General features: G+C 51.5%; 1 protein-coding gene across 2 annotated transcripts; it reads right to left on the bottom strand.

Moving 5' to 3' along the window:
* Window positions 1-6822: 6822 nt before the first annotated feature.
* LOC136629203 (uncharacterized) lies at window positions 6823-14514 on the bottom strand. 2 transcript variants are annotated; one of them, XM_066605380.1, is made up of 2 exons: window positions 13614-14514; window positions 6823-6956 (listed from the first exon to the last, which is right to left on the bottom strand). In XM_066605380.1, the coding sequence occupies exons 1-2, from the start codon at window positions 14439-14441 to the stop codon at window positions 6927-6929; spliced, it is 858 nt and encodes a 285-aa protein (XP_066461477.1). In that variant the 5' UTR covers window positions 14442-14514; the 3' UTR covers window positions 6823-6926. The 2 variants fall into 2 exon arrangements, with proteins under 2 accessions (XP_066461477.1, XP_066461476.1); XM_066605379.1 differs by lacking the exon at window positions 6823-6956 and adding an exon at window positions 9614-9718.
* Window positions 14515-17014: the final 2500 nt, after the last annotated feature.

Here is a 17014-nt window from a genome sequence, read left to right as displayed (position 1 = left end):
TGTGTGTGATGTGTGGGGATCAGGATGGATGGAGTAGAACTGTGTGTGTGATGTGTGGGGGTCAGGATGGATGGAGTAGAGCTGTGTGTGTGATGTGTGGGGGATCAGGGTGGATGGAGTAGAGGTGTGTGTGATGTGTGGGGATCAGGATGGATGGAGTAGAGCTGTGTGTGTGATGTGTGGGGATCAGGATGGATGGAGTAGAACTGTGTGTGTGATGTGTGGGGGTCAGGATGGATGGAGTAGAGCTGTGTGTGTGATGTGTGGGGGATCAGGATGGATGGAGTAGAGCCGTGTGTGATGTGTGGGGGATCAGGGTGGATGGAGTAGAGCTGAGTGTGTGATGTGTGGGGGATCAGGATGGATGGAGTAGAGCTGTGTGTGATGTGTGGGGGATCAGGATGGATGGAGTAGAGCTATGTGTGATGTGTGGGGATCAGGATGGATGGAGTAGAGCTGTGTGTGATGTGTGCGGGATCAGGATGGATAGAGTAGAGCTGTGTGTGTGATGTGTGGGGGATCAGGATGGATGGAGTAGAGCTGTGTGTGTGATGTGTGGGGGATCAGGATGGATGGAGTAGAGCTGTGTGTGTGATGTGTGGGGGATCAGGGTAGATGGAGTAGAGGTGTGTGTGATGTGTGGGGATCAGGATGGATGGTGTAGAGCTGTGTGTGTGATGTGTGGGGATCAGGATGGATGGAGTAGAACTGTGTGTGTGATGTGTGGGGGTCAGGATGGATGGAGTAGAGCTGTGTGTGTGATGTGTGGGGGATCAGGGTGGATGGAGTAGAGGTGTGTGTGATGTGTGGGGATCAGGATGGATGGAGTAGAGCTGTGTGTGTGATGTGTGGGGATCAGGATGGATGGAGTAGAACTGTGTGTGTGATGTGTGGGGGTCAGGATGGATGGAGTAGAGCTGTGTGTGTGATGTGTGGGGGATCAGGATGGATGGAGTAGAGCCGTGTGTGATGTGTGGGGGATCAGGGTGGATGGAGTAGAGCTGTGTGTGTGATGTGTGGGGGATCAGGATGGATGGAGTAGAGCTATGTGTGATGTGTAGGGATCAGGATGGATGGAGTAGAGCTGTGTGTGATGTGTGGGGGATCAGGATGGATGGAGTAGAGCTGTGTGTGTGATGTGTGGGGGATCAGGATGGATGGAGTAGAGCTGTGTGTGTGATGTGTGGGGGATCAGGATGGATGGAGTAGAGCTGTGTGTGTGATGTGTGGGGGATCAGGATGGATGGAGTAGAGCTGTGTGTGTGATGTGTGGGGGATCAGGGTGGATGGAGTAGAGGTGTGTGTGATGTGTGGGGATCAGGATGGATGGAGTAGAGCTGTGTGTGATGTGTGGGGATCAGGATGGATGGAGTACACCTGTGTGTGTGGGGGGTCAGGATGGATGGAGTAGAGCTGTGTGTGTGATGTTTGGGGATCAGGATGGATGGAGTAGAGCTGTGTGTGTGATGTGTGGGGGTCAGGATGGATGGAGTAGAGCTGTGTGTGTGATGTGTGGGGATCAGGATGGATGAAGTAGAGCTGTGTGTGATGTGTGGGGGTCAGGATGGATGGAGTAGAGCTGTGTGTGTGATGTGTGGGGGTCAGGATGGATGGAGTAGAGCTGTGTGTGTGATGTGTGGGGATCAGGATGGATGGAGTAGAGCTGTGTGTGTGATGTGTGGGGATCAGGATGGATGGAGTAGAACTGTGTGTGTGATGTGTGGGGGTCAGGATGGATGGAGTAGAGCTGTGTGTGTGATGTGTGGGGGTCAGGATGGATGGAGTAGAGCTGTGTGTGTGATGTGTGGGGGATCAGGGTGGATGGAGTAGAGGTGTGTGTGATGTGTGGGGATCAGGATGGATGGAGTAGAGCTGTGTGTGTGATGTGTGGGGATCAGGATGGATGGAGTAGAACTGTGTGTGTGATGTGTGGGGGTCAGGATGGATGGAGTAGAGCTGTGTGTGTGATGTGTGGGGGATCAGGATGGATGGAGTAGAGCCGTGTGTGATGTGTGGGGGATCAGGGTGGATGGAGTAGAGCTGTGTGTGTGATGTGTGGGGGATCAGGATGGATGGAGTAGAGCTGTGTGTGATGTGTGGGGGATCAGGATGGATGGAGTAGAGCTATGTGTGATGTGTGGGGATCAGGATGGATGGAGTAGAGCTGTGTGTGATGTGTGGGGGATCAGGATGGATGGAGTAGAGCTGTGTGTGTGATGTCTGGGGGATCAGGATGGATGGAGTAGAGCTGTGTGTGTGATGTGTGGGGGATCAGGATGGATGGAGTAGAGCTGTGTGTGTGATGTGTGGGGGTCAGGATGGATGGAGTAGAGCTGTGTGTGTGATGTGTGGGGGATCAGGATGGATGGAGTAGAGCCGTGTGTGATGTGTGGGGGATCAGGGTGGATGGAGTAGAGCTGTGTGTGTGATGTGTGGGGGATCAGGATGGATGGAGTAGAGCTGTGTGTGATGTGTGGGGGATCAGGATGGATGGAGTAGAGCTATGTGTGATGTGTGGGGATCAGGATGGATGGAGTAGAGCTGTGTGTGATGTGTGGGGGATCAGGATGGATGGAGTAGAGCTGTGTGTGTGATGTGTGGGGGATCAGGATGGATGGAGTAGAGCTGTGTGTGTGATGTGTGGGGGATCAGGATGGATGGAGTAGAGCTGTGTGTGTGATGTGTGGGGGATCAGGGTGGATGGAGTAGAGGTGTGTGTGATGTGTGGGGATCAGGATGGATGGAATAGAGCTGTGTGTGATGTGTGGGGATCAGGATGGATGGAGTACACCTGTGTGTGTGGGGGGTCAGGATGGATGGAGTAGAGCTGTGTGTGTGATGTTTGGGGATCAGGATGGATGGAGTAGAGCTGTGTGTGTGATGTGTGGGGGATCTGGATGGATGGAGTAGAGCTGTGTGTGTGATGTGTGGGGGATCAGGATGGATGGAGTAGAGCTGTGTGTGATGTGTGGGGATCAGGATGGATGGAGTAGAGCTGTGTGTGATGTGTGGGGATCAGGATAGATGGAGTCGAGCTGTGTGTGATGTGTGGGGATCAGGATGGATGGAGTAGAGCTGTGTGTGTGATGTGTGGGGATCAGGATGGATGGAGTAGAACTGTGTGTGTAATGTGTGGGGGTCAGGATGGATGGAGTAGAGCTGTGTGTGTGATGTGTGGGGGATCAGGGTGGATGGAGTAGAGCTGTGTGTGTGATGTGTGGGGATCAGGATGGATGGAGTAGAGCTGTGTGTGTGATGTGTGGGGATCAGGATGGATGGAGTAGAACTGTGTGTGTGATGTGTGGGGGTCAGGATGGATGGAGTAGAGCTGTGTGTGGTATGTGTGGGGGATCAGGATGGATGGAGTAGAGCCGTGTGGGGGATCAGGATGGATGGAGTAGAGCCGTGTGTGATGTGTGGGGGATCAGGGTGGATGGAGTAGAGCTGTGTGTGATGTGTGGGGGATCAGGATGGATGGAGTAGAGCTATGTGTGATGTGTGGGGATCAGGATGGATGGAGTAGAGCTGTGTGTGATGTGTGGGGGATCAGGATGGATGGAGTAGAGCTGTGTGTGTGATGTCTGGGGGATCAGGATGGATGGAGTAGAGCTGTGTGTGTGATGTGTGGGGGATCAGGATGGATGGAGTAGAGCTGTGTGTGTGATGTGTGGGGGTCAGGATGGATGGAGTAGAGCTGTGTGTGTGATGTGTGGGGGATCAGGATGGATGGAGTAGAGCCGTGTGTGATGTGTGGGGGATCAGGGTGGATGGAGTAGAGCTGTGTGTGTGATGTGTGGGGGATCAGGATGGATGGAGTAGAGCTGTGTGTGATGTGTGGGGGATCAGGATGGATGGAGTAGAGCTATGTGTGATGTGTGGGGATCAGGATGGATGGAGTAGAGCTGTGTGTGATGTGTGGGGGATCAGGATGGATGGAGTAGAGCTGTGTGTGTGATGTGTGGGGGATCAGGATGGATGGAGTAGAGCTGTGTGTGTGATGTGTGGGGGATCAGGATGGATGGAGTAGAGCTGTGTGTGTGATGTGTGGGGGATCAGGGTGGATGGAGTAGAGGTGTGTGTGATGTGTGGGGATCAGGATGGATGGAGTAGAGCTGTGTGTGATGTGTGGGGATCAGGATGGATGGAGTACACCTGTGTGTGTGGGGGGTCAGGATGGATGGAGTAGAGCTGTGTGTGTGATGTTTGGGGATCAGGATGGATGGAGTAGAGCTGTGTGTGTGATGTGTGGGGGAACTGGATGGATGGAGTAGAGCTGTGTGTGTGATGTGTGGGGGATCAGGATGGATGGAGTAGAGCTGTGTGTGATGTGTGGGGATCAGGATGGATGGAGTAGAGCTGTGTGTGATGTGTGGGGATCAGAATGGATGGAGTAGAGCTGTGTGTGTGATGTGTGGGGAATCAGGATGGATGGAGTAGTAGTACTGTGTGTGATGTGTGGGGATCAGGATGGATAGAGTAGAGCTGTGTATGATGTGTGGGGATCAGAATGGATGGAGTAGAGCTGTGTGCGTGATGTGTGGGGATCAGAATGGATGGAGTAGAGCTGTGTGTGTGATGTGTGGGGGTCAGGATGGATGGAGTAGAGCTGTGTGTGTGATGTGTGGGGATCAGGATGGATGGAGTAGAGCTGTGTGTGATGTGTGGGGATCAGAATGGATGGAGTAGAGCTGTGTGTGTGATGTGTGGGGAATCAGGATGGATGGAGTAGTAGTACTGTGTGTGATGTGTGGGGATCAGGATGGATAGAGTAGAGCTGTGTATGATGTGTGGGGATCAGAATGGATGGAGTAGAGCTGTGTGCGTGATGTGTGGGGATCAGAATGGATGGAGTAGAGCTGTGTGTGTGATGTGTGGGGATCAGGATGGATGGAGTAGAGCTGTGTGTGATGTGTGGGGATCAGGATAGATGGAGTCGAGCTGTGTGTGATGTGTGGGGATCAGGATGGATGGAGTAGAGCTGTGTGTGTGATGTGTGGGGATCAGGATGGATGGAGTAGAACTGTGTGTGTGATGTGTGGGGGTCAGGATGGATGGAGTAGAGCTGTGTGTGTGATGTGTGGGGGATCAGGGTGGATGGAGTAGAGCTGTGTGTGTGATGTGTGGGGATCAGGATGGATGGAGTAGAGCTGTGTGTGTGATGTGTGGGGGTCAGGATGGATGGAGTAGAGCTGTGTGTGTGATGTGTGGGGGATCAGGGTGGATGGAGTAGAGGTGTGTGTGATGTGTGGGGATCAGGATGGATGGAGTAGAGCTGTGTGTGTGATGTGTGGGGATCAGGATGGATGGAGTAGAACTGTGTGTGTGATGTGTGGGGGTCAGGATGGATGGAGTAGAGCTGTGTGTGTGATGTGTGGGGGATCAGGATGGATGGAGTAGAGCCGTGTGTGATGTGTGGGGGATCAGGGTGGATGGAGTAGAGCTGTGTGTGTGATGTGTGGGGGATCAGGATGGATGGAGTAGAGCTGTGTGTGATGTGTGGGGGATCAGGATGGATGGAGTAGAGCTATGTGTGATGTGTGGGGATCAGGATGGATGGAGTAGAGCTGTGTGTGATGTGTGGGGGATCAGGATGGATGGAGTAGTGCTGTGTGTGTGATGTGTGGGGGATCAGGATGGATGGAGTAGAGCTGTGTGTGTGATGTGTGGGGGATCAGGATGGATGGAGTAGAGCTGTGTGTGTGATGTGTGGGGGATCAGGGTGGATGGAGTAGAGGTGTGTGTGATGTGTGGGGATCAGGATGGATGGAGTAGAGGTGTGTGTGATGTGTGGGGATCAGGATGGATGGAGTACACCTGTGTGTGTGGGGGGTCAGGATGGATGGAGTAGAGCTGTGTGTGTGATGTTTGGGGATCAGGATGGATGGAGTAGAGCTGTGTGTGTGATGTGTGGGGGATCAGGATGGATGGAGTAGAGCTGTGTGTGTGATGTGTGGGGGATCAGGATGGATGGAGTAGAGCTGAGTGTGATGTGTGGGGATCAGGATGGATGGAACTCTATTTTATTATAAAATTAGGAAACATAACAGTAATTGTCAAAAGAAAAATCTGTCTCTCTCCACAGTTTGGAGCATCAAACACAAATTAACACAACATGTGTATTCCAGTCCGTACAATGTCCGCTCAGGAAGCTTGCTTCTTCTGAACAAAACAGAAAAATAAGGACCTCTTCATCCTCTCTTGACCTTTTTTGAGCTTCTCTTTTGTTCTTTGCCTCTTCTCCTGCTTTAGTTTTTCTGTCCGTATCTTCCCTTACTGCCCATGGACTCTCTGGTGCCAGAAGAGCCTCAATGCCAGACAAATCAGCAATGCCAGTATACGTTCCCCAGAAGAAGAAAAACAAATAAACTGGCTTTAGATTTTTTTTTTTTTTTTCTCATTTGAAATGAAATAACAGTACCACCTAGAACATTCCCCTCATAAAGCCCCCTACGCTATGCCGGGCCCTTAAGACATGAAAAGAAGATAACATGAAATGTTTACATTATTTATACGATTTTCTGTTTCCCTACGAAGTTATACTATAACCTACTTACAAAATTAGTGATTATATATATATTTATTTTTTTTTTTTTTTTTTTTTTATTTTTTTTTTATTTATTTTATTTTTTTTTTTTTTTTTTTTTATTTTTTTCTTTTTTTTTTTTTTTTTTTTTTTCCAACACAATAACTAATCTAATATTTACAGCATATTATATACATATATACACAAAATATAATTTAAATATAATTTATTTTTTTTTTTATTTTTTTTTTTTTATTTTTTATTTTTTTTTTTTTTTTTTTTTTTTATTTTTTCCCTCAATATAATTTAATTAAATTTTGTTACACACTTAATTCTCTTCACTATAAAGAAAATTCCCTTCACCCTCTTACCATCACCGTCTTACCATTGAGTCCTGGTTCAGTCATTTGCAAGCCCTATTTCTCCTTTTGTACTTAAAACAAAACAAAAAGCTATTAGTGTGAGAAAAACCAGCCCACCACCAGGAATCGGAAAGGGAAACAGGCTAGGGCACCGTAAAAGAAAGGCCCCTCCATAACCGAGATGCCTTTGGCGCTCCCAACCTGCTGCCCTCCCAAGAACGTACCTTCCCCAGGTCATCAAGAATGCCCCTACATACTACTTCCACCGGGAGGATTTTCTGACGCGTCGAAACTAGACACCTTGCGTGCCACGTGAAATATCTAACCACTAGGCTGACTAAATATAACGTGCATTTATCCCGGCCACCCAGAACTCTGAAAGCTCCATATGCCCACTCGGAATAGGAGAGTCCAGCCAGCCGGGGCCAGCCGATGGAAATCCCCACCCTTCTGTATACCTCTGTATTGAAGGGACATTGAAGTAGGAAATGCTCCATGGTTTCCACCGTAGAGCCACACTCCTCACGGGGGCAATTTCTTTCCTCCGTGCTCCTATACTTCAGATTGTCCCTCACATACAGCTTTCCGTGGAAAGAGCGCCAGGCCAAATCCCAAAACTTCATAGGGACCCTCACTGAATTTAACAAAACCAACCCACCCTCCAGGTCCTGGCCTGGGCAGTCCTTGAGGGCCAATGGCTTTTGGAAACGGGAGGTCAGGACCCTCCTATCAAGGAACCTCCTCGAGAGAGTCTCAACCTCCACAGCCCCCAAGCCCCATCGACGGATAAGCTTCAGAGCCGGAGTAACGTAAGCCGGGAGATGTCCGTGCGGCGTGCGTAGGTCTTTCACTCGCCCTCCTCTCACCCAATCCTGGAGAAAGGGCCGAAACCATGACTTAGAGGAAACTACCCACCAAGGAGCCCTTTCCTCATTGCGGAAGTTGACTAGATTAATCTTCAAGAAGGTGTTGACTAAAAACACCACGGGATTGACCATACCCAATCCCCCTAGTCTCCTTGGGCGGTATGTAACCTCTCGCTTCACTAGGTTCAGCCTGTTGTCCCATAACAGCTGGAAGAACAGGCTATAGATCCGTGTCCAAGAAGACTCTGGCAAGATGCACACGCTGCCTAGATAGATAAATAAGGGGAGCAGGAAGGTTTTGATGAGGCTCACCTTTTCCCTCAGGGACAAAGACCATCCCTTCCATTGGTCCACCTTTTGACTGGCATCTTTTAGTCTGCCTTCCCAATTTGTCTCGGGATAATTTCCCTGGCCGAAATGGATGCCCAGAATTTTTAATGACTCCTGGGGTCTTGGGAGGGTGTCCGAGAGACTAAAATCAGGGTCTCCTTCTCCCAACCAGAGACTTCCACACTTATCCCAGTTGAGCTGGGATCCAGTTACCTCTGAATACTCCACAACCTCCGACATCACCCATCCCGCCTCCTCGCGAGAAGAGACGAAAATCGTGACATCATCGGCGTAGGCCACCACCTTTAGTGCCGGCCCAGAGTCCCCCAGGCCCACCCCAACCCCCGCCAACGGCCCACAACCCAACCTCCTTAAAAAGGGGTCGATCGCAAACACGTATAGCAGGGGGCTTAAGGGACAGCCCTGACGAACCCCGGATCCCACAAAAAAGGGGCGCCCAGCCCAACCGTTCACCAGCGGGAAACTCTCAGCCCCTTTGTACAAAGTTTTTAACCAATTGACAAACCCTACCGGCAGACCATATTTCAAAAGCACCGACCAGAGGTACTCATGGTTAACCTTATCAAAAGCCTTTGCCTGATCCAAGGACAGCAAGAACCCTCTCCAGTTCCCAGCCCTGCCCTGCTCCACAACCTCCCGGACACTCAGCACGGCACTAAATGTGCTTCGGCCTGGAACAGAACAGTGCTGATCACCCGAAAGCAGCTCCGGTGCAAAACGCACCAAACGATTAAACAGCACCTTAGCCAAAATCTTCCGGTCCGTATTGAGCAGCGCTATGGGACGCCAATTCTCAATCCGGGACGGATCCTTACCCTTTGACAAGATGATCAGGGCTGACCTCCTCATTGACTCTGGCAGAGTACCCGAGGAAAGGCACTCATTATATACCTCAGTCAATAGGGGAACCAACTGTTCCTTAAAGGTTTTGTAGAACTCGGATGATAAGCCATCCGGACCTGGCGTTTTCTTGAGCTTAAGCCCTTCAAAGGCCAGTCTCACTTCCTCTTCTCTGATAGCGTCTGTCAAAACGTCAAGCCCAGAGGTCACTCTCTCTTCAGGAATGGTTTCAGCCAGGAAAGTCGACAGCCTGTCTCGATCTTGATCCTTCCCTGCCAGAAGGCCTGAGTAGTAGGATCTGACTACCTCCAGGATCTCTGAACTGGACCTCTTCAGAGACCCTGTACTATCAATCAGTCCTGTAACCATCTTACTATTTACTGACATCCTACAGTTTCTGTAGGGGTCGGGCGAGCGGAATTTCCCGAAATCCCTCTCAAAAACCAAGGATGTGTACCTATCATACTGGCACCTTTTTAACAGGGATTTCACTCTGGAGACTTCCTCACGGTTGCCCCCCGCCGAGACAAGCCTCTCGAGTTTCCTCCTCAGTCCTTGATATAAACGATAACAAGACAAGGATCTGAGGTTAGAGAGCTCACGGAAATACCTCGCTGCCCTTTTCTTGAAAATCTCCCACCACTCTGACTTACTGTTACATAGGCCCATGAGCGGAATCTGGCTCTGAAGGAACTCCTCAAAGGACTGTCTTATCTCAGCTTCTTCCAGGAGGGCCGAATTCAATTTCCATAAACCTCTACCCATCCGAGGGGTATCTGTAACATTCAAAGTAAACATAATTAAACAGTGGTCGGAGAACTCCACCTCCACCACCAATAAAGGTGAGGAGACAGCTTCCTCCTTTAAATAAAACCTGTCTATCCTAGACCTACTACTACCTCTATGGAAGGTGAACACCGTGTTGCCTGGGGCATGCCTGATGTGGATGTCCTCCAGGCGAGCCTCACTGACTATTCTATTCAAAGCGACGCTATCATAATCCAGTCTGTCTTTGGTACCTCCCCTATCGCAGAGCCTCGTGACGTTATTGAAGTCTCCACCAAAGACTACCAACCGGCTTGAAAAAAGATAGGGCTTGATCCTTGTGAAAAGGTCCTTTCGCTCACATTGACTTTGAGGACCGTAGATGTTAATCAGTCGTAGCTCTTGACCTCCCACAAGGACGTCTAGGACCAAACACCTCCCCATTTCCACCTCAATCACCCGTCGGCATGTGACATCTGCGGTTTTAAAAAGAACCGCCACTCCGCTATACTGCTCGGCCGCAAGAGACCAATAGGAGGGCCCGTGAGTCCACTCCCTCTTTGCCTGATATATACTGGCTAAATCTGTTAGCCTGGTCTCCTGCAAAAATAAAATATCAGCTTCAACACGGCTGAAAAAATCAAAGGCCATAAATCTTGCAGTATTTGACTTAATGCTGGCTACATTAATGGTCGCCAGCGTCAACGGACTGAGTGCCGCCATCTAAGGTGATTAAGGTTGGATGACTCTTATCTTATCCCTTCCCCTTTCTTCACCCGAAAACCCACATTCCTCTCCTCCTCTCTTTAATGACGCAGACATATCCATGCCCTCGATTGTTGCCCCTCCTTCTTCAGGGGACGCCAAACTTTTGTCTGGTGGCTTCGGTACCTCCTCCCTCCCCTGGGACTCAGTCTTCCCAAGGACGGGAGGGGGGGTCACATCCTCCGGCCCCTCCCCACCCCTCTCGGGTTCCCCCGTCACCCCCACTAGCAAGGGAGATTCAGGTTCCCCCTCAAGGGATTGAAAACGGTTTGAAAGAGACACCAGAGGGGAGCCGGTTTGTCCTTCCATTAGTCTCTGACCCGGGGCAGGAGAAGATTTCCTTTTACCTGGTTGTTTTTTCTTTTTCACATCCTTTTTCCGCCTCTTTTCCAGCCATTCTCTGCCATCTTCATTTGATGACAGAGCGGCGCCAGAGGCGGACCCCTCTTCCCTCTGCAGTCTCTCGGTCTCCTCCTCCAACTCGCTCTCCCCTGGAGCCTCAGTAGCAGGAGCTTTCTCAAGGGCAGGGGCGCGGACCGTGCCAATGGTTTTCCCAGATGTTTCACCTGCCCTTGCCGCCTTCCTGGCTTCCAGGCGTCTCATCTGACTTGCTGTCTTACTGCCGTTCTTCACTGGACCCTCAGCCCCAGTACCCCCGTCAACACCCTCCCCCACCGGCAGACCCTCACCCTGCATCTCCTGAGGCCTACCCGTGGGTTCAGGGGCCGTGTTGGCACTAGAACGAGGGCAGCGGCTGTAGGGGTGTCCTAGAACACCACACAGGTGACAGCGTATGTCCCTACACGATGCGGCTGTATGGCCTACCCCTCCACATGAGAAGCACACCTGCTGAGTGCAGTCTGCACTAAAATGGGTGGGGTCGCCGCATCGGTGACACACTTTAGGCTGTCCCCGGTAGAAGACCGAGATCCTGTCCCTACCCAGATAGGCCGAGGAGGGGATGTGGGTCACTGAGTTCCCCGCCCGGCTCAGCTGGACCAGAAAAGTCCATGCCCCGGACCAGATACCATATTCATCCCGGTTTTTCACCGGGGCACCCTTAACTTCTCCAAAACGACTTAACCAGGTCATGATATCAAGCGAAGACAGAGACTCATTACGCGTTAACACAGTCACCGTCTTTACATCGTCCTGGCGGGACAGGGGGGAGACCCTGAAATCCCGCCAGCCGGGCCGATTCTTCACCAGCTCGTAATTGGTCCAGAAGAGTTCCAAACCCTCTGGCCTTACGAAACTGATGTCGAACTCCGGGATACCGAAGGGATGGATCAGAGCAAAGATGTTATGTGCCCTGAAGCCCATCTTCAGCAGTAGTTCAACCACCTCACTCCTCCTAGGGCATGTTTCATCACTTTCCCACCGAAGACGGACTGCATTCCTTCTGGTCCCCCTTGGCCCGCCTGTTGGGAGTGACCAATTTCCCATATTTTCTCGGAAGGCAGAAAGACCAAAACGTTGAACCCAAAAACTTAAATCCACCTGCTCACCATCTATAAGGGCAGACCTCTCGCCCCGTCTCAGAGCGGCCGTGAGTTGCTGTCTTAAATCCCTATCCGTGCCACCAGACAAAACCCTCCTCGCATCACCCTGAACTGCACCAGCGTAGCTCTTTGCCCCAGGGGCCACCGGGGGGTTACTACTGCGGGGAGGGGAGGGCTTAGATGAAGGGCCCGGCATAGCCCCCCTCTCATCTCCACTCATCTCATTATTGCTCCCGCTCCCTTGCTGGGGAGGCTCAATCCCTTTTCCCCCTTCCATAATTTTTCCACTCCAGCATCCTTCACCTGCATTCTCACCTGCACCCACACTCTTCTCCCTCCCCTCACTCTCCCTACTTTCCTCAACCTCCACACCTTTGTTATTCTGCATTTTATTCTGTTTTGTTCTTTCAACACTCCCCTCCTCCCCTTTATCAGTGTTTAGCCCTTCATTTCCCTTATCTATTACAATCTCCTTCTCTCCCTCTGCTTCTACTTGCTTTATGACTTTCACCCCCTCATGCACTCCACCATTCTTTCTTTTATTTCCCTTTTGTCCCTCCTCAGTTCCCCCTCCCCTCTTGTTTTGGGAAACTGCTTGTATCGTCTTCCCTGCTACTTTCTTTACCTTCGGGCTGGCCTGCACCGAAAGGGTCCCCGACGAGCCACTTTGCAGCATGGCATGGGTCCCCCCCAGCCGGCCATCCCGACCGCTCTCACTCATTCTTCTTTTACCCTCCTTTATTTCAGCCACACTCTTACAACTCGCAGCTCTTCTCATTTTACCATCTTCCAAAGAGACTGACTTTGGCGCGGTTTCTCTAGCACTCGGGCCTGGTGCTGTCTTACTTGCCCCAACTGATTTCCCAGTAGCACCTTCCTTGGGCGCTACTGCTTTTACATCTATTTTTTTTCCCTGGACATTTTTAACCCTCTGAGTGCTGAGAACCCCGGACTGCTTTTTACTTTCATTCATCAGCTGCCCCTTTTTAATCACTCCTGCCTTTCCACTCCCTGCTGCTTCAGCTCCCCGCCCCTCCGTCTCCTGTGCACGATCCGCTGCCTTAACTCCTAACTCCCCGCTGGACACTAGCCCCGTGCCTGTACTAGCCCGGAGAGTTTGGGATTCAGGTTTTACATTAAATGTTGCTGGCACTGCTGATTTTACACTGGCATCGCCTCTGCCCTTTCTTGATACATTTAACCCCTGCCCGGTCCCTTTTGTTTTAGTATCTTTTCCTTTGTCCTGGAGAGGAAAGACCACCGGCTGCTGCTGCGTTGCCGCCTGTGCGTTCTCCCCCCCTCCAGGGCACTGCTCATCTACTATTGGCAAACAATCCATATCATCAGTTCCCTCACCCGGCTCCTGTACCTCCACCACAGTAGCCTGGTCTGAGGAGACCTGCTTAGCTACATGCTCCAACTGTACTTGCTCCACCGAGCCCGCGAAACCATCATTACTATGCCCCTCCCCCTTGCAGTCTGACCCTGCAGCAAGCACCTTGCCAGACTGGACACGGGGGGCTACCAATGGTTCTATTTTCTCTCCCTTTTGACTGGCTCCCGGTGCCACTTCAGACACCGGGCGACCCCCTGCCGCAGGGATTGCATTATCAGGAAGTGGCACATATCTTGAACTTACCACTTCCACTGTAGCCTTCTTCGCCTGGCCTTTTGCGCGGATACGGGTGTCCTCTTCAGGTGTCTCGTTCCCGAAGCACAGCTTGCTCAAATCCGGGGGGGCCTCCATTTTCTGGATCTCGCTGAGTAGATACCCGCCGCTGTCACTTTCCTCTTCCATGGATGAACCTGAGAGGGGCGGGTCGGCTTGTCTTGCCGGGATGCTAGCGTCAGACTCGTGACCCGTCCTCTGCTTTCCTTGGCCGCCTCTGAGGCTCTGTTCATTAACCCCCTGCGATCTAGCAGTGTTTGAATGCTGCTGCAGGCTTGCAGAAAGCTGGGTTTTCCCTCTGCAGCCTTCCTCTGCACTCTCTTCACTGCTGGTATAGAATGGAATGTTCCTATTAAAGCGCTCCTGGTGTCTCCAGTTCTCCGACATGCTGCCTCCGTTTGCCTTTATAGCGTCTTTTCTTGCTGTCAGTTTCTTAATTTCCTCCATTATGTTCTTTATTTCGTCCTGATAGTCTTTCTTTTGGTCTCTTGAGCATGTCTCTAGCAGGGCTTTCAGACCCTGCACTTCATGCTGCAGTTTCTTCAATTTGCCGCTTATTGCCTCAAACTCCCGCTTGTACTTATTAAAGCGGGTGGCTAATTGCTCTGCTGTCTCTCCATCCTTTCTTTCACCCCAGGAGTACAGATCTTCCTCCTGGGGCTTACCTTTAATTTCTGCCGCTTGCACTTTCAGTCTCTGCGACCTCCTTAATTCTGTATTGGCTCCTGGAACCGGCTGCCTCTCGCTGCCCCCCGCCGGTCCATCCCGGGAGGCAGTGGATGCCCCAGGCGAGGGCATACTCGCTGGGGAAAAGCAGACCTTCTCCCCCTGGAAGAGGGAGAGGCTGCCTGCACGTCTTCACTCTCCAACAGCTGAGCACACACTGCTGCACTCTAACACGCCCACGTCAGGATGGATGGAGTAGAGCTGTGTGTGATGTGTGGGGATCAGAATGGATGGAGTAGAGCTGTGTGTGTGATGTGTGGGGAATCAGGATGGATGGAGTAGTAGTACTGTGTGTGATGTGTGGGGATCAGGATGGATAGAGTAGAGCTGTGTATGATGTGTGGGGATCAGAATGGATGGAGTAGAGCTGTGTGCGTGATGTGTGGGGATCAGAATGGATGGAGTAGAGCTGTGTGTGTGATGTGTGGGGATCAGGATGGATGGAGTAGAGCTGTGTGTGATGTGTGGGGATCAGGATAGATGGAGTCGAGCTGTGTGTGATGTGTGGGGATCAGGATGGATGGAGTAGAGCTGTGTGTGTGATGTGTGGGGATCAGGATGGATGGAGTAGAACTGTGTGTGTGATGTGTGGGGGTCAGGATGGATGGAGTAGAGCTGTGTGTGTGATGTGTGGGGGATCAGGGTGGATGGAGTAGAGCTGTGTGTGTGATGTGTGGGGATCAGGATGGATGGAGTAGAGCTGTGTGTGTGATGTGTGGGGATCAGGATGGATGGAGTAGAACTGTGTGTGTGATGTGTGGGGGTCAGGATGGATGGAGTAGAGCTGTGTGTGTGATGTGTGGGGGATCAGGGTGGATGGAGTAGAGGTGTGTGTGATGTGTGGGGATCAGGATGGATGGAGTAGAGCTGTGTGTGTGATGTGTGGGGATCAGGATGGATGGAGTAGAACTGTGTGTGTGATGTGTGGGGGTCAGGATGGATGGAGTAGAGCTGTGTGTGTGATGTGTGGGGGATCAGGATGGATGGAGTAGAGCCGTGTGTGATGTGTGGGGGATCAGGGTGGATGGAGTAGAGCTGTGTGTGTGATGTGTGGGGGATCAGGATGGATGGAGTAGAGCTGTGTGTGATGTGTGGGGGATCAGGATGGATGGAGTAGAGCTATGTGTGATGTGTGGGGATCAGGATGGATGGAGTAGAGCTGTGTGTGATGTGTGCGGGATCAGGATGGATGGAGTAGAGCTGTGTGTGTGATGTGTGGGGGATCAGGATGGATGGAGTAGAGCTGTGTGTGTGATGTGTGGGGGATCAGGATGGATGGAGTAGAGCTGTGTGTGTGATGTGTGGGGGATCAGGGTGGATGGAGTAGAGGTGTGTGTGATGTGTGGGGATCAGGATGGATGGAGTAGAGCTGTGTGTGATGTGTGGGGATCAGGATGGATGGAGTACACCTGTGTGTGTGGGGGGTCAGGATGGATGGAGTAGAGCTGTGTGTGTGATGTTTGGGGACCAGGATGGATGGAGTAGAGCTGTGTGTGTGATGTGTGGGGGATCAGGATGGATGGAGTAGAGCTGTGTGTGTGATGTGTGGGGGATCAGGATGGATGGAGTAGAGCTGTGTGTGATGTGTGGGGATCAGGATGGATGGAGTAGAGCTGTGTGTGATGTGTGGGGATCAGGATAGATGGAGTCGAGCTGTGTGTGATGTGTGGGGATCAGGATGGATGGAGTAGAGCTGTGTGTGTGATGTGTGGGGATCAGGATGGATGGAGTACAACTGTGTGTGTAATGTGTGGGGGTCAGGATGGATGGAGTAGAGCTGTGTGTGTGATGTGTGGGGGATCAGGGTGGATGGAGTAGAGCTGTGTGTGTGATGTGTGGGGATCAGGATGGATGGAGTAGAGCTGTGTGTGTGATGTGTGGGGATCAGGATGGATGGAGTAGAACTGTGTGTGTGATGTGTGGGGGTCAGGATGGATGGAGTAGAGCTGTGTGTGTGATGTGTGGGGGATCAGGGTGGATGGAGTAGAGGTGTGTGTGATGTGTGGGGATCAGGATGGATGGAGTAGAGCTGTGTGTGTGATGTGTGGGGATCAGGATGGATGGAGTAGAACTGTGTGTGTGATGTGTGGGGATCAGGATGGATGGAGTAGAGCTGTGTGTGATGTGTGGGGGATCAGGATGGATGGAGTAGAGCTGTGTGTGTGATGTGTGGGGGATCAGGGTGGATGGAGTAGAGGTGTGTGTGATGTGTGGGGATCAGGATGGATGGAGTAGAGCTGTGTGTGATGTGTGGGGATCAGGATGGATGGAGTACACCTGTGTGTGTGGGGGGTCAGGATGGATGGAGTAGAGCTATGTGTGTGATGTTTGGGGATCAGGATGGATGGAGTAGAGCTGTGTGTGTGATGTGTGGGGGTCAGGATGGATGGAGTAGAGCTGTGTGTGTGATGTGTGGGGGTCAGGATGGATGGAGTAGAGCTGTGTGTGTGATGTGTGGGGATCAGGATGGATGGAGTAGAACTGTGTGTGTGATGTGTGGGGGTCAGGATGGATGGAGTAGAGCTGTGTGTGTGATGTGTGGGGGATCAGGGTGGATGGAGTAGAGGTGTGTGTGATGTGTGGGGATCAGGATGGATGGAGTAGAGCTGTGTGTGTGATGTGTGGGGAATCAGGATGGATGGAGT

This window comes from Eleutherodactylus coqui, chromosome 5 (genome assembly GCF_035609145.1).
Source record: "Eleutherodactylus coqui strain aEleCoq1 chromosome 5, aEleCoq1.hap1, whole genome shotgun sequence".
In the NCBI taxonomy this organism is placed as follows: Eukaryota; Metazoa; Chordata; class Amphibia; order Anura; family Eleutherodactylidae; genus Eleutherodactylus; species Eleutherodactylus coqui.
Note: the sequence above shows the minus strand (reverse complement) of the source record. Positions and strands in the feature narration are given on the sequence as shown.